Source organism: Molothrus aeneus, chromosome 30 (genome assembly GCF_037042795.1).
Source record: "Molothrus aeneus isolate 106 chromosome 30, BPBGC_Maene_1.0, whole genome shotgun sequence".
Lineage (NCBI taxonomy): Eukaryota > Metazoa > Chordata > Aves > Passeriformes > Icteridae > Molothrus > Molothrus aeneus.
Window position 1 is genome coordinate 2,510,043 of NC_089675.1, and position 17,289 is coordinate 2,527,331.

Sequence of the window (17,289 nt, forward strand, 5' to 3'; positions counted from 1 at the left end):
ACACCCATTGATCACTCCCACTGACCACGCCCACTGACCACACCCAGACCGCACCCATTGACATCAGCCCACGGCACCCACTGACCACACCCAGACCACACCCACTTGACCACTCCCGCAGACCACGCCCACTAACCACACTCACTACTCCCTGTAGACCCCATAGCCCCGCCCATCCCCAAGGCCCCTCCTACCCCATAATCCCACCCACATCATAACCCTGCCCACCCCAAAGCCCCTCCCACCCAAAAGCCACTCCCACTCCCACAACTCCTCCCACCCCAAGCCCCTCCCACCCCCACAGCCCCTCCCAACCCAGACCCCCTCCCATTCCCAAAGCCCCTCCCACCCTCACGGCCCCTCCTACTGTCATAGCCCCTCCTACCCCCATAGCTCCTCCCACACCATACCCCTCCGACCTCCAAAGCCCCTCCCATCCCCAAAGCCCCTCCCACCTCTATAGCCCCTCCCACCCCCAAAAGTGCCTCCCACTTCTATAGCCCCTCCCATCCCTAAGGCCCCTCCCATCCCCAGTGCCCCACCCACCCCATAATCCCACCCATCCCATAACCCCACCCACCTCTCAAGCCCCTCCCAACCCAAAGCCCCTCCTATCCCCAAAGCCCCTCCGACCCCCACAGCCCCTCCCCTAAGCCCCTCCCACCCCCACAGCCCCTCCCCCAAGCCCCTCCCCCCGTTCCAGAAGCACGAGGCCGATTTCGGGCTGGTTAAAATCTCACCATCCATTGGGTAGAAAAGGGCGGGGGGGGGGGCAGCCCCTCCCCCAGCCCCTCCCCCACCCACCCCGGGGGGGTCCCGAGGGGTGGGGGGAGGGGCCGAGACTTGGCACAAAAATCCTGGCGGCAGCGGGGGGAGGGGCGGGCGGTAGAAAACGGAGTGGGGACAACGGGGGGGGGGGGAGGGGACCCGGTGCGACCCCGCCACCACCACCCCCCCCCCCCCAAAGTACAAAAGAGCTAAAAACACCGCGGGGGGGCGGGGGGACAATGGGGACCCGGTCTGATGGCACTGGGTGGTGGCCCATGGCAGTGGCCCTGGGGGTGGCCCTGGGGGGTGGCACTCAGTGGTGGCCCTGGGGGTGACCCCGGGGGTGGCCTTGGGGGTGACTTTGGGGGTGACCCTGGGGATGACCCTGGGCGTGGCCACAGGGCGGGGGGAGGTCCTGGGGGTGTCCCACAGATGGTGGCCCATGGAGGGGGTGACACTTGAGGTGGCCCATGGTGGCAGTGGCCCTGGAGCTGCCACCCCTGTGTCACCCAGTGGCCCTGTGGGCACCCCGGGAGTGGGGGTGGCCCAAAGGGGGCAGAGCCACCCCAGGAGTGCCCCGGGGTTGGTGCCCTGGAATGGTGGCCCTGGGGGTGGCCCATGGAGTAGCCACGGTTGTGGCTCTGGGGACATCACAGGGTGGCCCACAGGAGGTGGCCCGTTAGGGCTGGTGGCCCTGGGGGTGACCCAGATGTGGCCAGTGGCCCCTGGTTGTGGCTCTGGGGACACTGCAGGGGTGGCCCATTGGGCTCGGTGGCCCTGGGGGTGGCTCTGGGGACACCGCAGGGGTGGCCATCAGCAGTGACCCTTGATGTGGCCGGGGGGATCAGCAGCCCGGGGCTGAGCGATGTCCTTGGCACGTCCTGTGACCTCCCTGTGGGTGGTGACCCGGTGCCACCTCTGTGTCACCCCCCGGGGGTGGCACCACCGCAGCGCCAGCAGCTCAGAGGCACCCAGGGCTGGCCAGCAGTGGCCGGGGCTCAGCGATGTCCTTGGCGTGTCCCGTCTGGGGGTGGTGGCCTGGTGTCACCAGGCATGGTCACCACTGCCGGGGGTGGCAGCGCTGGTGGCCCCGCAGTGCCCAGGGCTGGCCAGGACTGGTGACCACGCCCGGTGGCCCCGGGGTGACTCCGCTCGGTGGCCCCGATGGCTTCCGGTGTCCCCGCCTGGTGACCACGCCCGGTGGCCCCGGGGTGTCCCGGCGTGGTGTCCCCGGTGGCCCTGCCTGGTGTCCCTGCCTGCTGGCCTGGCCCGGTGGCTCCGGGGTGTCCTGGGGTGTCACCGCTCGGTGTCCCTGGGGTGACGCCACCCGGTGGCCCCGATGGTTCCCGTGTCCCTGCCTGGTGACCATGCCCGGTGTCCCCGATGGCTCCGGTGTCCCCGCCTGGTGACCATGCCCGGTGTCCCCGAGGTGTCCCCGCTCAGTGGCTCCAGGGTGACCCCGCCTGGTGGCCCCAGTAGCTCCGGTGTCCCTGCTGGCGACCATGCCCAGTGTCCCCGCTCAGTGGCTCCGGGGTGACCCTGCCCGGTGACCATGGTGGCTCCGGTGTCCCCGAGGTGTTCCCGCTCGGTGGCTCCAGGGTGACCCCGCCCGGTGACCGTGGTGGCTCCGGTGTCCCTGCCTGGTGACCATGCCCGGTGTCCCCGGGGTGTCCGTGCCTGCTGGCCCGGCCCGGGGTAGCCCCGGTGTCCCGCCCAGAGTTCCCGGTGTCGCCGGTGTCCCCGCCCGGTGTCCCGGTGTCCCCGCCCGGTGTCCCTGGTGTCGCCGGTGTCCCGGTGTCCCCTCCCGGTGTCCCGGTGTCCCCGTTAGTCGCCGGCCATGCACTTGAAGCGGTTCTTGTAGAAGAAGAGGCGCTGCTTGAGGCGCACGCTGTCGTCGCGGGCGGCCGGGTACCGGTAGCGGTTGTACTGGCGCTCCCCCTCCGAGCGCCGCCACGGCAGCGCCAGCTTGGACGCGTGGTCCACGACCACGTCCTCGCACGAGCCCACGTGCAGCACCCCCAGGCCGTCGATGAAGAATTCTGGGGGAGGGGGGTGCAGGGGGCACCCCCAAAAATGGGCTCAGAGGTGGCCTGGGGTGCCTGGGCCTGACCCTGATCCCGTGGGGCCATGGGGGTGGGGGATCCCAGTGTCCCCCTTAGCTCTGACCCCCTGATCCCCTTCAGGGGGACCCCAGCACCCCCCTAATCCCTGATCCCATTGTGGGGGACCCCAGCACCCCCCGTATCCCTGTTCCCATTGTGAGGGACCCCAGCACCCCCTTTATCCCTGACCCCCTTCTAGGGGACCCCAACACCCTCCTAACCCCTGATCCCATTGTGGGGGACCCCAGCACCCCCCTTATCTCTGACCCCCCAAATTGTGGGGGTTTATGACCTTATCTCTGACCCCCTGAATTGTGGGCTACCCCAGGATCCTCCCTCATCTCTGATCCTTTGAATTATGGGGGACCCCAGCACCCCCCTTATCTCTGGCACCCCTCAGACTGAGCCCCCAGACCCCTCGGGACCCCCAAAACCCCCAGGACCCTCCTCCTCCAGGACTCCCCAGACCCCTCGGGACCCCCTTAGACTGATCCCCAGACCCCCCAGACCCCTCTGGGACTCCCAGACCCCTCAGGCTCTCCCAGTCCCCCCAGACCCCTCAGGCACCCCCAGACCCCCCAAACCCTTCAGGCACCCCCAAACCCCTCAAGCACCCCCTGGGACCCCCTTAGACTGACCCCCAGACCCCCCAGACCCCCCAAACCCTTCAGGCACCCCCAAACCCCTCAGGCAACCCCCACTCCCTTGGGCACCCCCAGACCCCTCGGACACTCCTCTGGGACCCCCTTAGACTGACCCCCAGACCCCCCAGATCCCTCAGGCACCCCCACACCCCCAAACCCCTCAGGCACCCCCAGCCCCCTCAGGCACCCCCTGGGACCCCCTTAGACTGACCCCCAGACCCCCCAAACCCCTCAGGCACGCCCAGACTCCCAGATCACCCAAACCCCTCGGGCACCCCCAGCCCCCTCAGGCACCCCCAGCCCCCTTGGACACCCCCAGGCCCCCCAAACCCCCCAGACCCCTCAGGCACCCCCAGCCCCCTCAGGCACCCTCTGGGACCCCCTTAGACTGACCCCCCAAACCCCTCAGGCACCACCAGCCCCCTCAGGCACCCCCAGCTCCCCCAGATCCCCCAAAACCCTCAGGCATCCCCAGACCCCCCAGACCCCCCAAACCCTTCAGGCACCCAAAACCCCTCAAGCACCGCCTGGGACCCCCTTAGACCGACCCCCAGACCCCCCAAAACCCCCCATACCCCCCAAACCCCTCAGGCACCCCCAGCCCCCTCAGGCCCCCTCAGCCCCCTCAGGCGCCCCCAGCCCCCCCAGACCCCCCGAACCCCTCAGGCGCCCCCAGCCCCCTCAGGCACCCCCAAACCCCTCAGGCCCCCCAGACCCCCCACACCGCCCAGACCCCCCAAACCCCTCAGGCACTTCCAGCCCCCCCAGACCCCCCAAACCCCTCAAGCCCCCCAGCCCCCTCAGGCACTCCCAGCCCCCTCAGGCGCCCCCAGCCCCCTCGGGCACCCCCAGCCCCGTTCCCGTTTCCCCGGCGCTCACCGAGATGCGCCACGCGGCGCAGGCGGGGGTCGAAGCCCACCTGGCGCACTTTGTCGGTGCGGGCCAGGAAGAAGTTGACGACGCCGTCGGTGACCACGCAGGCGGGGAATCCGGCGAGGCGGTGGTGGAAGCCGGGCCGGGTCCGCAGGCAATCCCCGCCCGCGCCGCCCCCGCGCACGCTCAGCCTCTGCCGGTACGTGGTGGTGTAACCGGTGATCTCCCGCACCGCGCCGCCCACCTGCGGGCACAGCGCCGCCGTGGGGAGGGGGCACCGGGACCGCCGGGACTGCCCGGGACTGCCCGGGACCCACGGGAGCACCGGGAGCGGCCGGGACTGCCCGGGATAGCCCGGGACCCACGGAACCACCGGGAGCGGCCGGGACCCACAGGAGCACCGGGAGCGGCCGGGACTGCCCGGGACACACGGAACCACCGGGACCGCCGGGACTGCCCGGGATAGCCCGGGACCCACGGGAGCACCGGGAGCGGCCGGGACCACCGGGAGCACTGGGATAGCCCGGGACAGCCCGGGACCGCCAGGGGGTATCGGGATCGACCGGGGACAGGTCGGAATCCACGGGAGCACCGGGGACCGCCCGGAATCGGCCGGGATTGCCCGGGACCGCCGGGATCGACCTGGATCGGCTGGGACCGCCTGGATCGCCCGGGACAGCCCGGGACCCACGGGAGTGCCCGGGACCCACGGGAGCACTGGGATCGCCCGGGACAGCCCGGGACCGCCAGGGACACCCCAGAGACGCCTGGGGGGACACCCGGGACCCCCCAGAGACCCCCGGGACCGCCTGGCATTGCCCACGGATGGGATGGGATGGGATGGGATGGGATGGGATGGGATGGGATGGGATGGGGCTGTGCCAGCACCTGGGCACCGGGACCCCCCCGAGCCCCCACCTGGGCATTGGGACTCCCCCACTGGGCACAGGAACCACAGGGCCCTGCCTGTGGCACCCCCTTCCTCCGTGCCCCCTGCAGCCCTCCCGGTAGCCCGTGGAGCCCCCCGTGCCCCCTGCCCTCGGTGCCCCTGCAGCCCCCGGTACCCTCTGTATCCCCTATGCCCCCCGTGCCCCTTAGTGCCCCCTGTACCCTCCACCCCCTATGTCCCCCGTGCCCCTCGGTGCCCCCAGTACCCCCCATACCCCCTATGTCCCCCGTGCCCCTCGGTGCCCCTGCAGCACCCTGTACCCTCCACCCCCTATGCCGCCCCCCATACCCCCTGCTCCTCGTGCCCCCCGGTGCCCCCTGCAGCCCCCGGTACCCCCTGTACCCACCCCCCCGTGCCCCCCCGTGCCCCCCATGCCCCTGAAGCCCCCCATTACCCCTGGAGCCCCCCCGGTGCCCCTCACCCCTGGTGCCCCCTGTATCCCCTGTAGCCCCCATGTCCCCATGCCCCCTGCAGCCCCCCCTGTAGCCCCCCATGCCCCCTGTACCCTCCACCCCCCGTGCCCCTCGGTGCCCCGGTGCCCGCCGTGCCCGCACCAGGTCCAGGCTGGTTCTCTCCAGCACATCCACCAGCTTCTCCAGCCGCGTGCGGGCCGTGAAGATGAAATCATCGTCCACCCACAGCACGTACTTGGTGGTCACCTGCGACACCGCCAGGTTCCTCCCGGCGAACCAGCCCTGCCAGGGGGGGCAGCGCGGAGCCTCAGGCACGGCCCCGCACCCGCAGTGCCCGCGGTGCCACCCTGAGCCCTGACAGACCCCGTGTGCCCATCCTGGGACCCCACAGCCCTGACAGACCCCGTGTGCCCATCCCAGGATCCCCCAGCCCTGACAGACCCCGTGTGCCCATCCCAGGATCCCCCAGCCCTGACAGACCCCGTGTGCCCATCCCAGGATCCCCCAGCCCTGACAGACCCTGTGTGCCCATCCCAGGATCCCCCAGCCCTGACAGACCCTGTGTGCCCATCCCAGGATCCCCCAGCCCTGACAGACCCCGTGTGCCCACTCTGGCTACCACAGCCCTGACAGACCCCGTGTGCCCATCCCTGGCTACCACAGCCCTGACAGACCCCGTGTGCCCACCCTGGGTACCACAGCCCTGACAGACCCCGTGTGCCCCATGGCTGAGATCCCAGAGCCCTGACAGACCCCATGTGTCCCATCCTGGGACCCCACAGCCCTGACAGATCCCTGTGTCCCCCTTCCCTGGGATCCCCCCATGTCCCCAACCCCAGGGACCACTGGCTCTTCCAGGACTCGTGTCCCCTTCTCCAGGACCCCACAGCTCTGACAGACCCCGTGTGTCCTTTCCTGGGATCCCCTCATGTCCCCCTTCTCCAGGGTCCCCCCGTGTCCCCCATCCCCGGGGACCCCAGCCCTGCCACCCTCCCGGGTCCCCTGTCGGTGTCCCTGTCCATCGAATGTCCCCTGCAGGTGTCCCTGCCCATTCCATGTCCCCTGCGGGTGTCCCTGCCACCCATCCTCTGTCCCCTGTCTGTGTCCCTGCCACCCTCCCATGTCCCCTGCAGGTGTCCCTGCCCATCCCATATCCCCTGTTCTGTGTCCCTGCCGCCCTCCTGTGTCCCCTGTCTGTGTCTCTGCCACCTTCCCGTGTCCCCTGTCTGTGTCCCTGCCACCATCTTGTGTCCCCTGTCTGTGTCCCTGCCCATCCCGTGTCCCCTGTCTGTGTCTCTGCCACCTTCCCGTGTCCCCTGTTCTGTGTCTCTGCCACCATCTTGTGTCCCCTGTCTGTGTCCCTGCCCATCCCGTGTCCCCTGTCTGTGTCCCTGCCACCCTCCCGTGTCCCCTGTGGGTGTCCCTGCCCATCCCGTGTCCCCTGTTCTGTGTCCCTGCCACCCTCCCGTGTCCCCTGTGTCCCTGCCACCCTCCCATGTCCCCTGCAGGTGTCCCTGCCCATCCCATGTCCCCTGTTCTGTGTCCCTGCCGCCCTCCTGTGTCCCCTGTCTGTCTCTGCCACCCTCCTGTGTCCCCTGTCTGTGTCCCTGCCCATCCCGTGTCCCCTGTTTGTGTCCCTGCCCATCCTCTGTCACCTGTCTGTGTCCCTGCCACCCTCCCATGTCCCCTGTGTCCCTGCCACCTTCCCGTGTCCCCTGTCTGTCTCTGCCACCTTCCCGTGTCCCCTGTTCTGTGTCCCTGCCATCATCTTGTGTCCCCTGTCTGTGTCCCTGCCGCCCTCCTGTGTCCCCTGTCTGTGTCCCTGCCACCCTCCCGTGTCCCCTGTTCTGTGTCCCTGCCACCTTCCCGTGTCCCCTGTGTCCCTGCCGCCCTCCTGTGTCCCCTGTCTGTGTCTCTGCCACCCTCCCGTGTCCCCTGTTCTGTGTCCCTGCCACCCTCCCATGTCCCGTCTGTGTCCCTGCCGCCCTCCTCTGTCCCCTGTCTGTGTCTCTGCCACCTTCCCGTGTCCCCTGTCTGTGTCCCTGCCACCATCTTGTGTCCCCTGTCTGTGTCCCTGCCGCCCTCCCGTGTCCCCTGTCTGTGTCCCTGCCCATCCCGTGTCCCCTGTCTGTGTCCCTGCCACCCTCCCGTGTCCCCTGTTCTGTGTCCCTGCCCATCCCGTGTCCCCTGCCCTGTCCCCGAGGTGCCACCTTGCCGAAGGGCATGAGGTAGTGCTCCAGGTGTGGCCCTGCCAGGGGCTCGGGTCTCTGGCTGTCATCGGCCACCACGATGGTGACCGAGGGGTAGAAGCGGCGGATGCTGGCGATGAGGCCCCGCAGTTTGTCATAGCGCAGGAACGTCTTGGTGGCCACGGTCACCAGCGCCGAGATGTTGTACCCTGGGGGCAGATGGGCTGGGAGCACTGGGAGCACTGGGAGCCCAAACTGGGAGCACTGGGAGCACTGGGAGCACTGGGAGCCCGAACTGGGAGCACTGGGAGCACTGGGAGCCCGAACTGGGAGCACTGGGAGCACTGGGAGCCCGAACTGGGAGGGCTGGAAATGCTGGGAGTCTGAACCGGGGGGGGGGGGGCTGGGAGCTGAACTGGGGGGGCTGGGAGCACTGGGAGTGCTGGGAGCTGAACTGGGGGGGCTGGGAGCACTGGGAGCTGAACTGGGAGGACTGGGAGTGCTGGAAATGCTGGGAATCTGAACTGGGGGGGAGCTGGGAACTGAACTGGGAGCACTGGGAGCCTGAACTGGGAGCACTGGGAGCTGAACTGGGGGGGCTGGGAGTGCTGGAAATGCTGGGAGTCTGAACTGGGGGGGCTGGGAACTGAACTGGGGGGACTGGGAGCTGAACTGGGGGGACTGGGAGTGCTGGGAGCCCAAACTGGGAGTGCTGGAAATGCTGGGAGTCTGAACTGGGGGGGCTGGGAGCTGAACTGGGGGGGCTGGGAGTGCTGGGAACCTGAACTGGGGGGGCTGGGAGTGCTGGGAACCTGAACTGGGAGTGCTGGGAGCACTGGGAGCTGAACTGGGAGTGCTGGGAATGCTGGGAGTCCGAACTGGGGGAGACTGGGAGCTGAATTGAGAACTCTGGGAGCACTGGGGGCACTGGGAGCTGAACTGGGGGGGACTGGGAGTGCTGAGAACCTGAACTGGGAGTGCTGGGAGCTGAACTGGGGGCACTGTGAGCAGTGGGAGCTCTGGGAGCTGAATTGGGGAGGCTGGGAGTGCTGGGAGCACTGGGAGCTGAACTGGGAGCACTGGGAGCCCAAACTGGGAGTGCTGGGAATACTGGGAGTCTGAACTGGGGGGGCTGGGAGTGCTGGGAACCTGAACTGGGAGTGCTGGGAGCACTGGGAGCTGAACTGGGAGCACTGGGAGCCCAAACTGGGAGTGCTGGAAATGCTGGGAGTCTGAACTGGGGGGACTGGGAGTGCTGGGAGCCTGAACTGGGAGCATTGGGAGCCCGAACTGGGGGGGCGGGGAGTGCTGGGAGTGCTGGGAGCAATGGGATTCTGGCACTGGGGGCACTGGGGACACTGGAATTCTGGCACTGGGGGCACTGGAAATCTGCACTGGGAAGCCTGGGATTCTGGCACTGGGGGTACTGGGGGCACAGGGATTCTGGCACTGGGGGTACTGGGGGCACTGGGAGCAGTGGGAGCACTGGGATCAGGGCACTGGGGGTACTGGGAGCACTGGGAGCCTGCACTGCACTGGGAGCACTGGGACTCTGGCACTGGGGGTACTGGGAGAACTGGGACTGGGGGCACTGGGAACACTGGGATCGGGGCACTGGGGACACTGGGAGCAATGGGAGTACTGGGATTCTAGCACTGGGGACACTGGGAACACTGGGACTCTGGCACTGGGAGGGAGCCCCACGAGCACTGGGAGCACTGGGAGCACTGGGAGCACTGGGAGCAGGGCAGGCCGGTCTCGGGGCGCAGCCCGGTGCTCACCCCCGTCCCCGCTGTCGCTGTCCCCGTCCCCGTCCCCGTCCCCGTCGCTGTCGCCGTCGCCGCCCGGGCCGTACAGGCGGGGCGTGGGCGGGTGCCGGATGCGGATGGCGAAGGCGGCGGAGTGACCGTCGGTGGAGAACTGCACTGCAGGGCGAGCTGGGGCTGGGCAGGGGGCACCGGGGGCACCGGGGGCACCGGGGGGCACCGGGGGCATCGGGGGCACCGGGGGCATTGGGGAGCATCGGGGGTATCGGGGCTAGGAGGGGCACGGGAGGCGAGGGAGGCATGGAGGGAGAGGGGGGCATTGGGGGGCACGGGGAGCATTGGGGGGCACGGGGGGCGGAGGGGAGAGGGGGGCACAGGGGGCATTGGGGCCTGGGGGGCATCGGGAGGAGAGGGGGGCATTGGGGGCATTGGGAGAATGGGGGGTACTGGGGGGAGAGGGGGCACTGGGGGCACGGGGAGCATTGGGGGCATGGGGGGCACGGGGGGCACGGGGGGAGGCGGGGATTGCCAGAGGCGGGGTCACCGGGAGACACTGGGAACGACGGGGGCATTGAGGGTACCCCGAGTGTCCCTGTAGGTATTGGGGGTACCCCGAGTGTCCCTGTGGGCATTGAGGGTACCCCGAGTGCCCCAGAGATACCCTGAGTGTCCCTGCGGGCATGGGGGATGCCCCGAGTGTCCCTGTGGGCATTAGGGGTACCCCAAATGTCCCTGAGGGCGCTGGGGATCCCAATGAGTGTCCCTGTGGGCATTGGGGGTCCCACGAATGTCCCTGTGGGTTTTGGGGATGCCCCAAATGTCCCTGTGGGTATTGGGGGTACCCCGAGTGTCCCAGAGATTCCCCAAGTGTCCCTGAAGGCATTGGGGATCCGGGGATGTCCCTGTGGGTCTCAGGGGTACCCCGAGTGTCCCTGTGGGTATCATGGATCCCACGAGTGTCCCTGTGGGCATTGGGGGTACCCCAAATGTCCCTGAGGGCACTGGGGATCCCAATGAGTGTCCCAGGGATACCCCGAGTGTCCCTGTGGGCACTGGGGGTCCGGGGGTGTCGGGAGGAACTGGGCATCCAGGGCAGCCAGGGGGGCTCGGGGGGGTCCAGGGGATCCCAGAAGTGCTGGAGTTCCCACGGGTCAGCCACGTCCTGGGGGGGCCAGGAACGAGGGGCTCCAGGGGTGCCAGGAACGAGGGGCTCCGGGGGTGCTGGGGGTGCCAGGAATGAGGGGCTCCGGGGGTGCTGGGGGTGCCAGGGCTCTGGGAGTCTGGAGGGGCCAGGAGCTGGGGGTCCCAGGAGCTCGGGGGTCCAGGGTTCTGGGGATCTGGGGGTCCCAGGGGCTGGGGGTGCCGGGGGTCCGGGGCTCTGGGGACGCTGGAGGCGCTGGGGGTGCCAAAGCTCTGGGGGTCTCAGGAGAGCGTGGGTCTGGGGGTGCCGGGGTTGCCAGGGCTCTGGGGGTGCCAGGGCTCTGGGGCTCTGGGGGTTCCGGGAGTGCCAGGGCTCTGGGGGTGCCAGGGATTCCCAGGGCTCTGGGGGTGCCGGGGGTGCCAGGAGCGCGGGGCTCTGTGACTCTGGGGGTGCCAGGGCCCCGGGCTGAGCCCCCCGTACGCACCGATGTCGGCGGTGTCGGGGTGGAACTGGGTGTTGGTGTAGGTCACGAACTGCAGCTGCCGGTTCAGGTGGTCCAGGTGGGCGGCGGCCAAGGACAGGTGCGGCTGCCCCTCCCCCCGCAGCGCCACGCCCTCCACCTCGGCCGCCACCGCCAGCGTCCCCAGCGAGGCCGTCAGGTTCACCTGGGGGCGGCACGTCACGGGGGGGGCACGGCAGGGACCCCCCAAAACGGGGAGGGGGCGCACGGGGGGGGGGGGGTGCGCGACAAACCCGGCGCGGTCACTCCACGGCCCCGCCCACCCCCATTCTCAGTGGCCACGCCCACAGAGCGGACAGGCCCCGCCTATTTCCAGCAGGCCCCGCCTATTGCGGTCAAGCCACGCCCCCTCGCCGTGCCCCCCCTCGCCCTCACCTGGTACCTGTTCCTGGGCGGCGCCTGCAGGCTGAGCCCTGAGGGGGGGGCGCGACACGGGGGTGAGGCCCGGAGACCCCCGCGGGGACCCCCTGACCGTGCCCCCCCCCCCAGAGCCACCCGGTGCCCCCCAACCCCGTGCCCCCCCCCGACCCTGGGCGGTTCTACTGGGGGACACCAAGGGGCACTGGGGGAACTGGGGGGCACTGGGAGGAGCTCCCACACCCCCCGTTTCCCCCGTTCTGTGCCCTCCCCCTCGCCCCCCCCGTGCCCCCCTCCTTGACCCGGCGCCCCCCAACCCCGTGCCCCCCCCGACCCTGTGCTGTTCTACTGGGGGGCACTGGGGGCACTGGGAGGAGCTCCCACATCCCCCATTTTCCCCCATCCTGTGCCCTCCCCATGCCCCCCTCCCTGACCCGGTGCCCCCCCAGCCCCGTGCCCCGCCCTCAGAGCCACCCGGGGGTCCCCCCTGCCCAGGGACATCCCCCCCATCCCCGTGCCCCCCCGACCCTGTGTTGTTCTACTGGGGGGCACTGGAAGGAGCTCCCACACCCCCAGTGGGGTGCCCATCCTGTTTCCCCCATCCTGTGCCCTCCCCATGCCCCCCTCCCTGAGCCGGTGCCCCCCCAGCCCCGTGCCCGTCCCCGCGCCCCCTCACCGGGCACCAGCACCGTCTGCAGCGGCCGCACCTCCACCCCCTGCGCCGGGTACTCCAGCGGGGAGTTGGCCGGGACGATCAGCAGCCGGTCCGCGGGGGTCTGCACCCTGCGGGGGTGGGGGGCACCGGGGCTTCAGCCGGGGCTCCCGGGGGTTCCCACACCCGCCCAGGGGGTCCCGGCCTCCCCCCCCCGTGCTGGGCGCGGGGTCCTGCGGTGCCCCGGGGGTCGCTCCCGCTCTGATTCCCGGAGGTCGCTCCCGCTCTGATTCCCGGAGGTCGCTCCCGGGGGTCTCTCACGCTCTGAACCCCGGGGATCGCTCCCGCTCAGAGTCTCAGGGGTCGCTCCTGCTCTCACTCCCGGGGGTCGCTCCCGCTCTGAGCCCCGGGGTCGCTCCCGGGCTGATTCCCGGGAGTCGATCCCGCTCTGAATCCCGGGGGTCGCTCCGAGTCTCGGGGGTCGCTCCTGGGCTGAATCCCGGGGATCCCTCCTGGGCTGAGCCCCGGGGGTCTCTCCCGCTCTCAGTCCCGGGGGTCGCTCCCGCTCTGAGCCCCGGGGTCCCTCCTGTTCTGAGCCCCGGGGGTCGCTCCCGCTCTGAGCCCCGGGGGTCGCTCCCGTTTTGAGCCCCTGGGTCCCTCCTGCTCTGAGCCCCGGGGTCGCTCCCGCTCTGATTCCCGGGGGTCTCTCCGCGCTCACCGGTTCCGGTAGTTGCGGTACTCGCGCTCCCGCTCCCGCAGCTGCCGCGGCCGCTCCCCGGGGGCGAAGGCGCTGGCGAAGTCCAGCCCCGCCGGGCCGGGCCCGAAGAGGCGCCGGTGCAGCGGCAGCGCCAGCCCCGCCTCCGCCTCCGCCTCGCACGAGCAGCCGTTCCTGGGCAGCAGCCTGTCGCGACAGGGCCGCTGTCACCGACAGCAGCGAGGCTACAGCCGCGCCATGGGGAGCGGCACTGCCCTGGCACCGCCCTGGCACCTCCTGTCACTGCCTGTCCCCACGTGGCACCGCCCTGGCACCGCCCTGGCACCGCCCTGGCACCTCCTGTCCCTGCCTGTCCCCGCCTGGCACCGCCCTGGTGCCGCCCTGGCACCTCCTGTCCCTGCCTGGCACCGCCCTGGCACCTCCCTGGCACCTCCTGTCCCTGCGTGTCACCACCCCGACCCTTCCCGTCCCTCCCTGTCCCCACGTGTCACCCCCCTGGCAACTGCTGCCACCTTCCAGCCCCCCCTGCCGCCCCCCCCAGCCCTGACCCACCCTGGCACCACCTTTGGCACCGCCCTGGCACCGCCCATCGCCCCTCCCCCGCTACCCCCAACACCCCACCCTGGGGTGTCCCCGTTTTTGGGTGCCCTCACCCACGGGTGCCCCATGGGAGCCACAGCCCCGTCCTGGGGTGCCCTCAACCCCGAGTGCCCCCATCCTTGGGTACCCCCCACCCTTGGGTACCCCCACCCTGCAGGTGCCACCCTCCCAGTGTCCCCCGCCCTTGGGTACCCCCTCGGTGCCCCCCACTCTTAGGTACCCCCCCCTTGGGTACCCCCACCCTCCCCGGTACCCCAGCCCCGGCGTTCCCAGGCCCCAAACCATGGGTGCCCCCCACCCCTGGGTGCCCCCTCCTTACTCCATGACCTCCTCCTTGACCCGGAAGGGCACGTGGGGGTAGGCGCGGCCGGGGGGGGGCAGGGGGGGCGGCAGCCGCTCGGGGGGGGGGCGGCGCAGGTCCACGCTGGGGGGGCCCTTGGGGACCCAGAGGTGCAGGAAGAGCGCGGCCAGCGAGGCCGAGGCCACCAGCAGCAGGCACAGAGCCCGCTGCGCCCCCCGCATCCTGCCTGGGGACAGCGACGGGGTCACCGCGGGGACCCCCAGTGTCACCGCGGGGACCCCCAATGCCCCCCAGTGCCCCCCAGTGTCACTGCAGGGACCCCCAGTGCCCCCCAGTGTCCCCCAGTGTCACTGCAGGGACCCTTGCATCCTGCCTGGGGACAGGGACAGGGTCACTGCAGGGACCCGCAGTGCCCCCAGTGTCACTGCAGGGACCCCCAAGGCCCCCAGTGTCACTGCGGGGACCCCCACATCCTGCCTGGGGACAGGGACAGGGTCACTGCAGGGACCCTGGGGCGACCCAGCCCCTCCCAGTGTCCCCAGTACTACCCAGGCCCTCCCAGTGCCCCCCAGGGCAGCCCAACCCCTCCCAGTGTCACCAGCGCCCCCAGTGCCCCCAGTACAACCCAGCCCCTCCCAGTGACCCCCAGTGTCCCCCAGTGACCCCCAGTACAACTCAGCCCCTCTCAGTGTCCCCAGTGTCACCAGGGCAACCCAGCCCCTCCCAGCCCCTCCCAGTGCCCCCCAGTGCCCCCAGTACAACCCAGCCCCTCCCAGTGCCCCCCAGTGTCACCAGTGCCCCCAGGGCAAGCCAGCTCCTCTCAGCGTCCCCAGTGTCACCAGGGCAACCCAGCCCCTCCCAGTGTCCCCCAGTGTCCCCAGTGTCACCTGGGCAACCCAGCCCCTCCCAGCTCCTGCCAGTGATGCCCTGAGCCTCCCAGTGACAGCAGTGACAGCAGTGTCACCAGTGTCCCCAGTACAACCCAGCCCCTCCCAGTGCCCCCAGTACCCCCCAGTACAACCCAGACACTCCCAGTGCCCCCCAGTGTCCCCAGTACAACCCAGCTCCTCCCAGTGCCCCCAGTGCCTCCTGCTGCCACCCAGCATCCCCAGTACAAACCAGTGCCCACAGCACCTCCCAGTACAAACCAGTGCCCACAGCATCTCCCAGTACAAACCAGTGCCCACAGCACCTCCCAGTACAAACCAGTGCCCGCAGCACATCCCAGGGACTCCCGGTAACTCCCAGTACAAACCAGTGTCCACGACACCTCCCAGTACAAACCAGTGCCCACAGAACTCCCCAGGGACTCCCAGTACAAACCAGTGCCGCCAGTGCCGTGCACGGTCCCTCAGTCCCTGCTCTGCCTCCAGCACTCCCATGTCCCAGTTCATCCCAGTTCATCCCAGTTCATCCCAGTTCATCCCAGTACCCCCCCCCAGTTCCCCCTTTCTGCTGTGCTTGGATCCCTCCATCCCTCCCCAGTGCTCCCAGTGCCCCCAATTCTCCCAGTGCAAACCAGTGCCCCCAATTCTCCCAGTGCCCCCAATTCTCCCAGTGCCCCAAATTCTCCCAATATCTTCCAGTTCTCCCACTGCCGCCCAGTCCCCCCAGTTCTCCCAGTGCCCCCAGGTCCCCCCAATTCTCCCAATATCTCCCAGTGCTCCCAGTGCCCCCAATTCTCCCAATATCTCCCAGTGCTCCCAGTGCTCCCAGTACCCCCCGTGCCCTCACCTGGGGGTGGGCGCAGCTCCGGAGGGGCTCAGCCCTCCCTCATGGCTCTGCCCCCGCAGCACCGGCCTGGGGACAAGGGGACAGTGTCGGGGCGGGGGGGCCGAACCCCGGGATCCCCCCCACCCCCCCCGGGGTGTGGCCGCACGGGGGCCGCCCCCGCCCCTCCCGGGGCTCCCCCCGAGGGCTCGGCCAAGGCAGGGCCCGGGGCAGACGTGACGTGGGAGGGGCTGGGGGTACCGGGGGGCCCGGGGGGGGGCAGGGAGGGGCCTGGGGGTACCGGGGGGATTCGGGGGATGCGGGGCTCGGGGGGGCTGGGACTGTTCGGGCAGCGGGGCCCGGGGATGCGGGGATGCCGGGGGGGCCCGCGGGATGCGGGGGGTGCCGCGGGATGCGGGGTTTGGGGGTGTCTGGGGCCAGAGGCGGCGATGTCGCAGCCGCGGGGCAGCGGCAGGTGCCATCCATCCCCCATCGCGACACGTCGCGACAGGAGCGGCCCCGGCCCTACCTGGCTCCGCTGGCGGATCCCGGCGCTCCGCGGCCGCAAGCGGCACCGGCACCGGAGCGGGCGGCGAGGGCGCCCCCGGCGGCCCCGGTGTGGAACGGCACCGCCGCAGCCCCGGGAGGGGCGGGGCGAGGGTGCGGGGGGGGGGGGGAGAGGCGGCGGAGGGGGGGAGGGGCGGGGGGGGGGTCGGGCCGGGATCAGCCCCCCCGGTGCGGCGGCCTCAGGCAGCGCTTTGTGCCCACGCGCGGGGCGCACAACGGCCCCATTGACCGGGGGGGCGCGGGGGGGCCCGGCCCGGGCTCTGCCGGCACCGGGAGGGGGCGGGGGCTCGGAGCTGGGGGGGGTGGGCAGATTCGGGGGGCTGCCAGGGGGGTGAGGGAGCGAGGAGGGGTCCCGAGGACTCAGGGGTCCTTGGAGCTGAGGAGTCCCGGGGGCTCAGGGGTCTCAGGGGTCCCGGGGGAGCTGGGGGGTCCTGAGGGGGCTCAGGGGCCTGGGGGGCTCAGGGGCCCCGGGGGGGACTCAGGGGTCCCGGGGGGCTCAGGGGCCTGGGGGGCTCAGGGGCCTGGGGGGGCTCAGGCGTCCCGGGGGGGGCTGAGGGGTCCCGGGGGTCTCAGGGGTCCCGGGGGGCTCGGAGCGGTTTGGGCGGGATCAGAAGGACGCCGGCTCAACAGAGGGGGCTCCAGGGCCGGGGAATGGCGCCGGGGCCGACCCCGCTCTCTCGAGGTCCCCGCCCGTCCCTCCCCGCCGAGCCCCCTCCCGGTTCCGGTAATCACATGATCTCCCCCGGGATGCTCGGCGCTCTCGGCCAATCAGCGCGCGGGGATCGCCTGCATCCCCCTCGGCCAATGGGGAACCGCCAGGCCTTACGTCATGGCGGCCGGCCGCGCCCCGCCTCGCCATTGGCTGCCGCCCGCGCGGGCTCCGGCCAATCGCCGCGGGCCGCGGCCTCGCAACCACCTCGCCCCCGCGGCCTCACAACCGGCGGCGTCATCCCCGCCCGTTGACCAATCAGAGCCGCGCTTGCCTTTGACAGGCAGCCAGCCGGACCAATCGCGACCCGGAA

General features: G+C 70.7%; 2 protein-coding genes across 3 annotated transcripts; both read right to left on the reverse strand.

The window, feature by feature from the left end:
* Positions 1–954: 954 nt before the first annotated feature.
* B4GALNT1 (beta-1,4-N-acetyl-galactosaminyltransferase 1) lies at positions 955–16,307 on the reverse strand. Of its 2 annotated transcripts, none has more exons than XM_066567693.1 (12): positions 16,230–16,307; positions 15,725–15,790; positions 14,009–14,212; positions 13,093–13,275; positions 12,399–12,505; positions 11,741–11,778; positions 11,330–11,510; positions 9,720–9,863; positions 7,960–8,147; positions 5,891–6,031; positions 4,394–4,631; positions 955–2,807 (listed from the first exon to the last, which is right to left on the reverse strand). In XM_066567693.1, exons 3-12 carry the CDS (start codon positions 14,209–14,211, stop codon positions 2,593–2,595), a joined length of 1,638 nt encoding a protein of 545 aa, XP_066423790.1. In that variant the 5' UTR covers position 14,212; positions 15,725–15,790; positions 16,230–16,307; the 3' UTR covers positions 955–2,592. The 2 variants fall into 2 exon arrangements, with proteins under 2 accessions (XP_066423790.1, XP_066423789.1); XM_066567692.1 differs by having other exon boundaries at positions 14,009–14,216; positions 16,230–16,263.
* Positions 15,753–17,098, reverse strand: LOC136567822 (basic proline-rich protein-like). Its single transcript, XM_066567573.1, has 2 exons — positions 17,094–17,098; positions 15,753–16,560 (listed from the first exon to the last, which is right to left on the reverse strand). The coding sequence occupies exons 1-2, from the start codon at positions 17,096–17,098 to the stop codon at positions 15,753–15,755; spliced, it is 813 nt and encodes a 270-aa protein (XP_066423670.1).
* Positions 17,099–17,289: the final 191 nt, after the last annotated feature.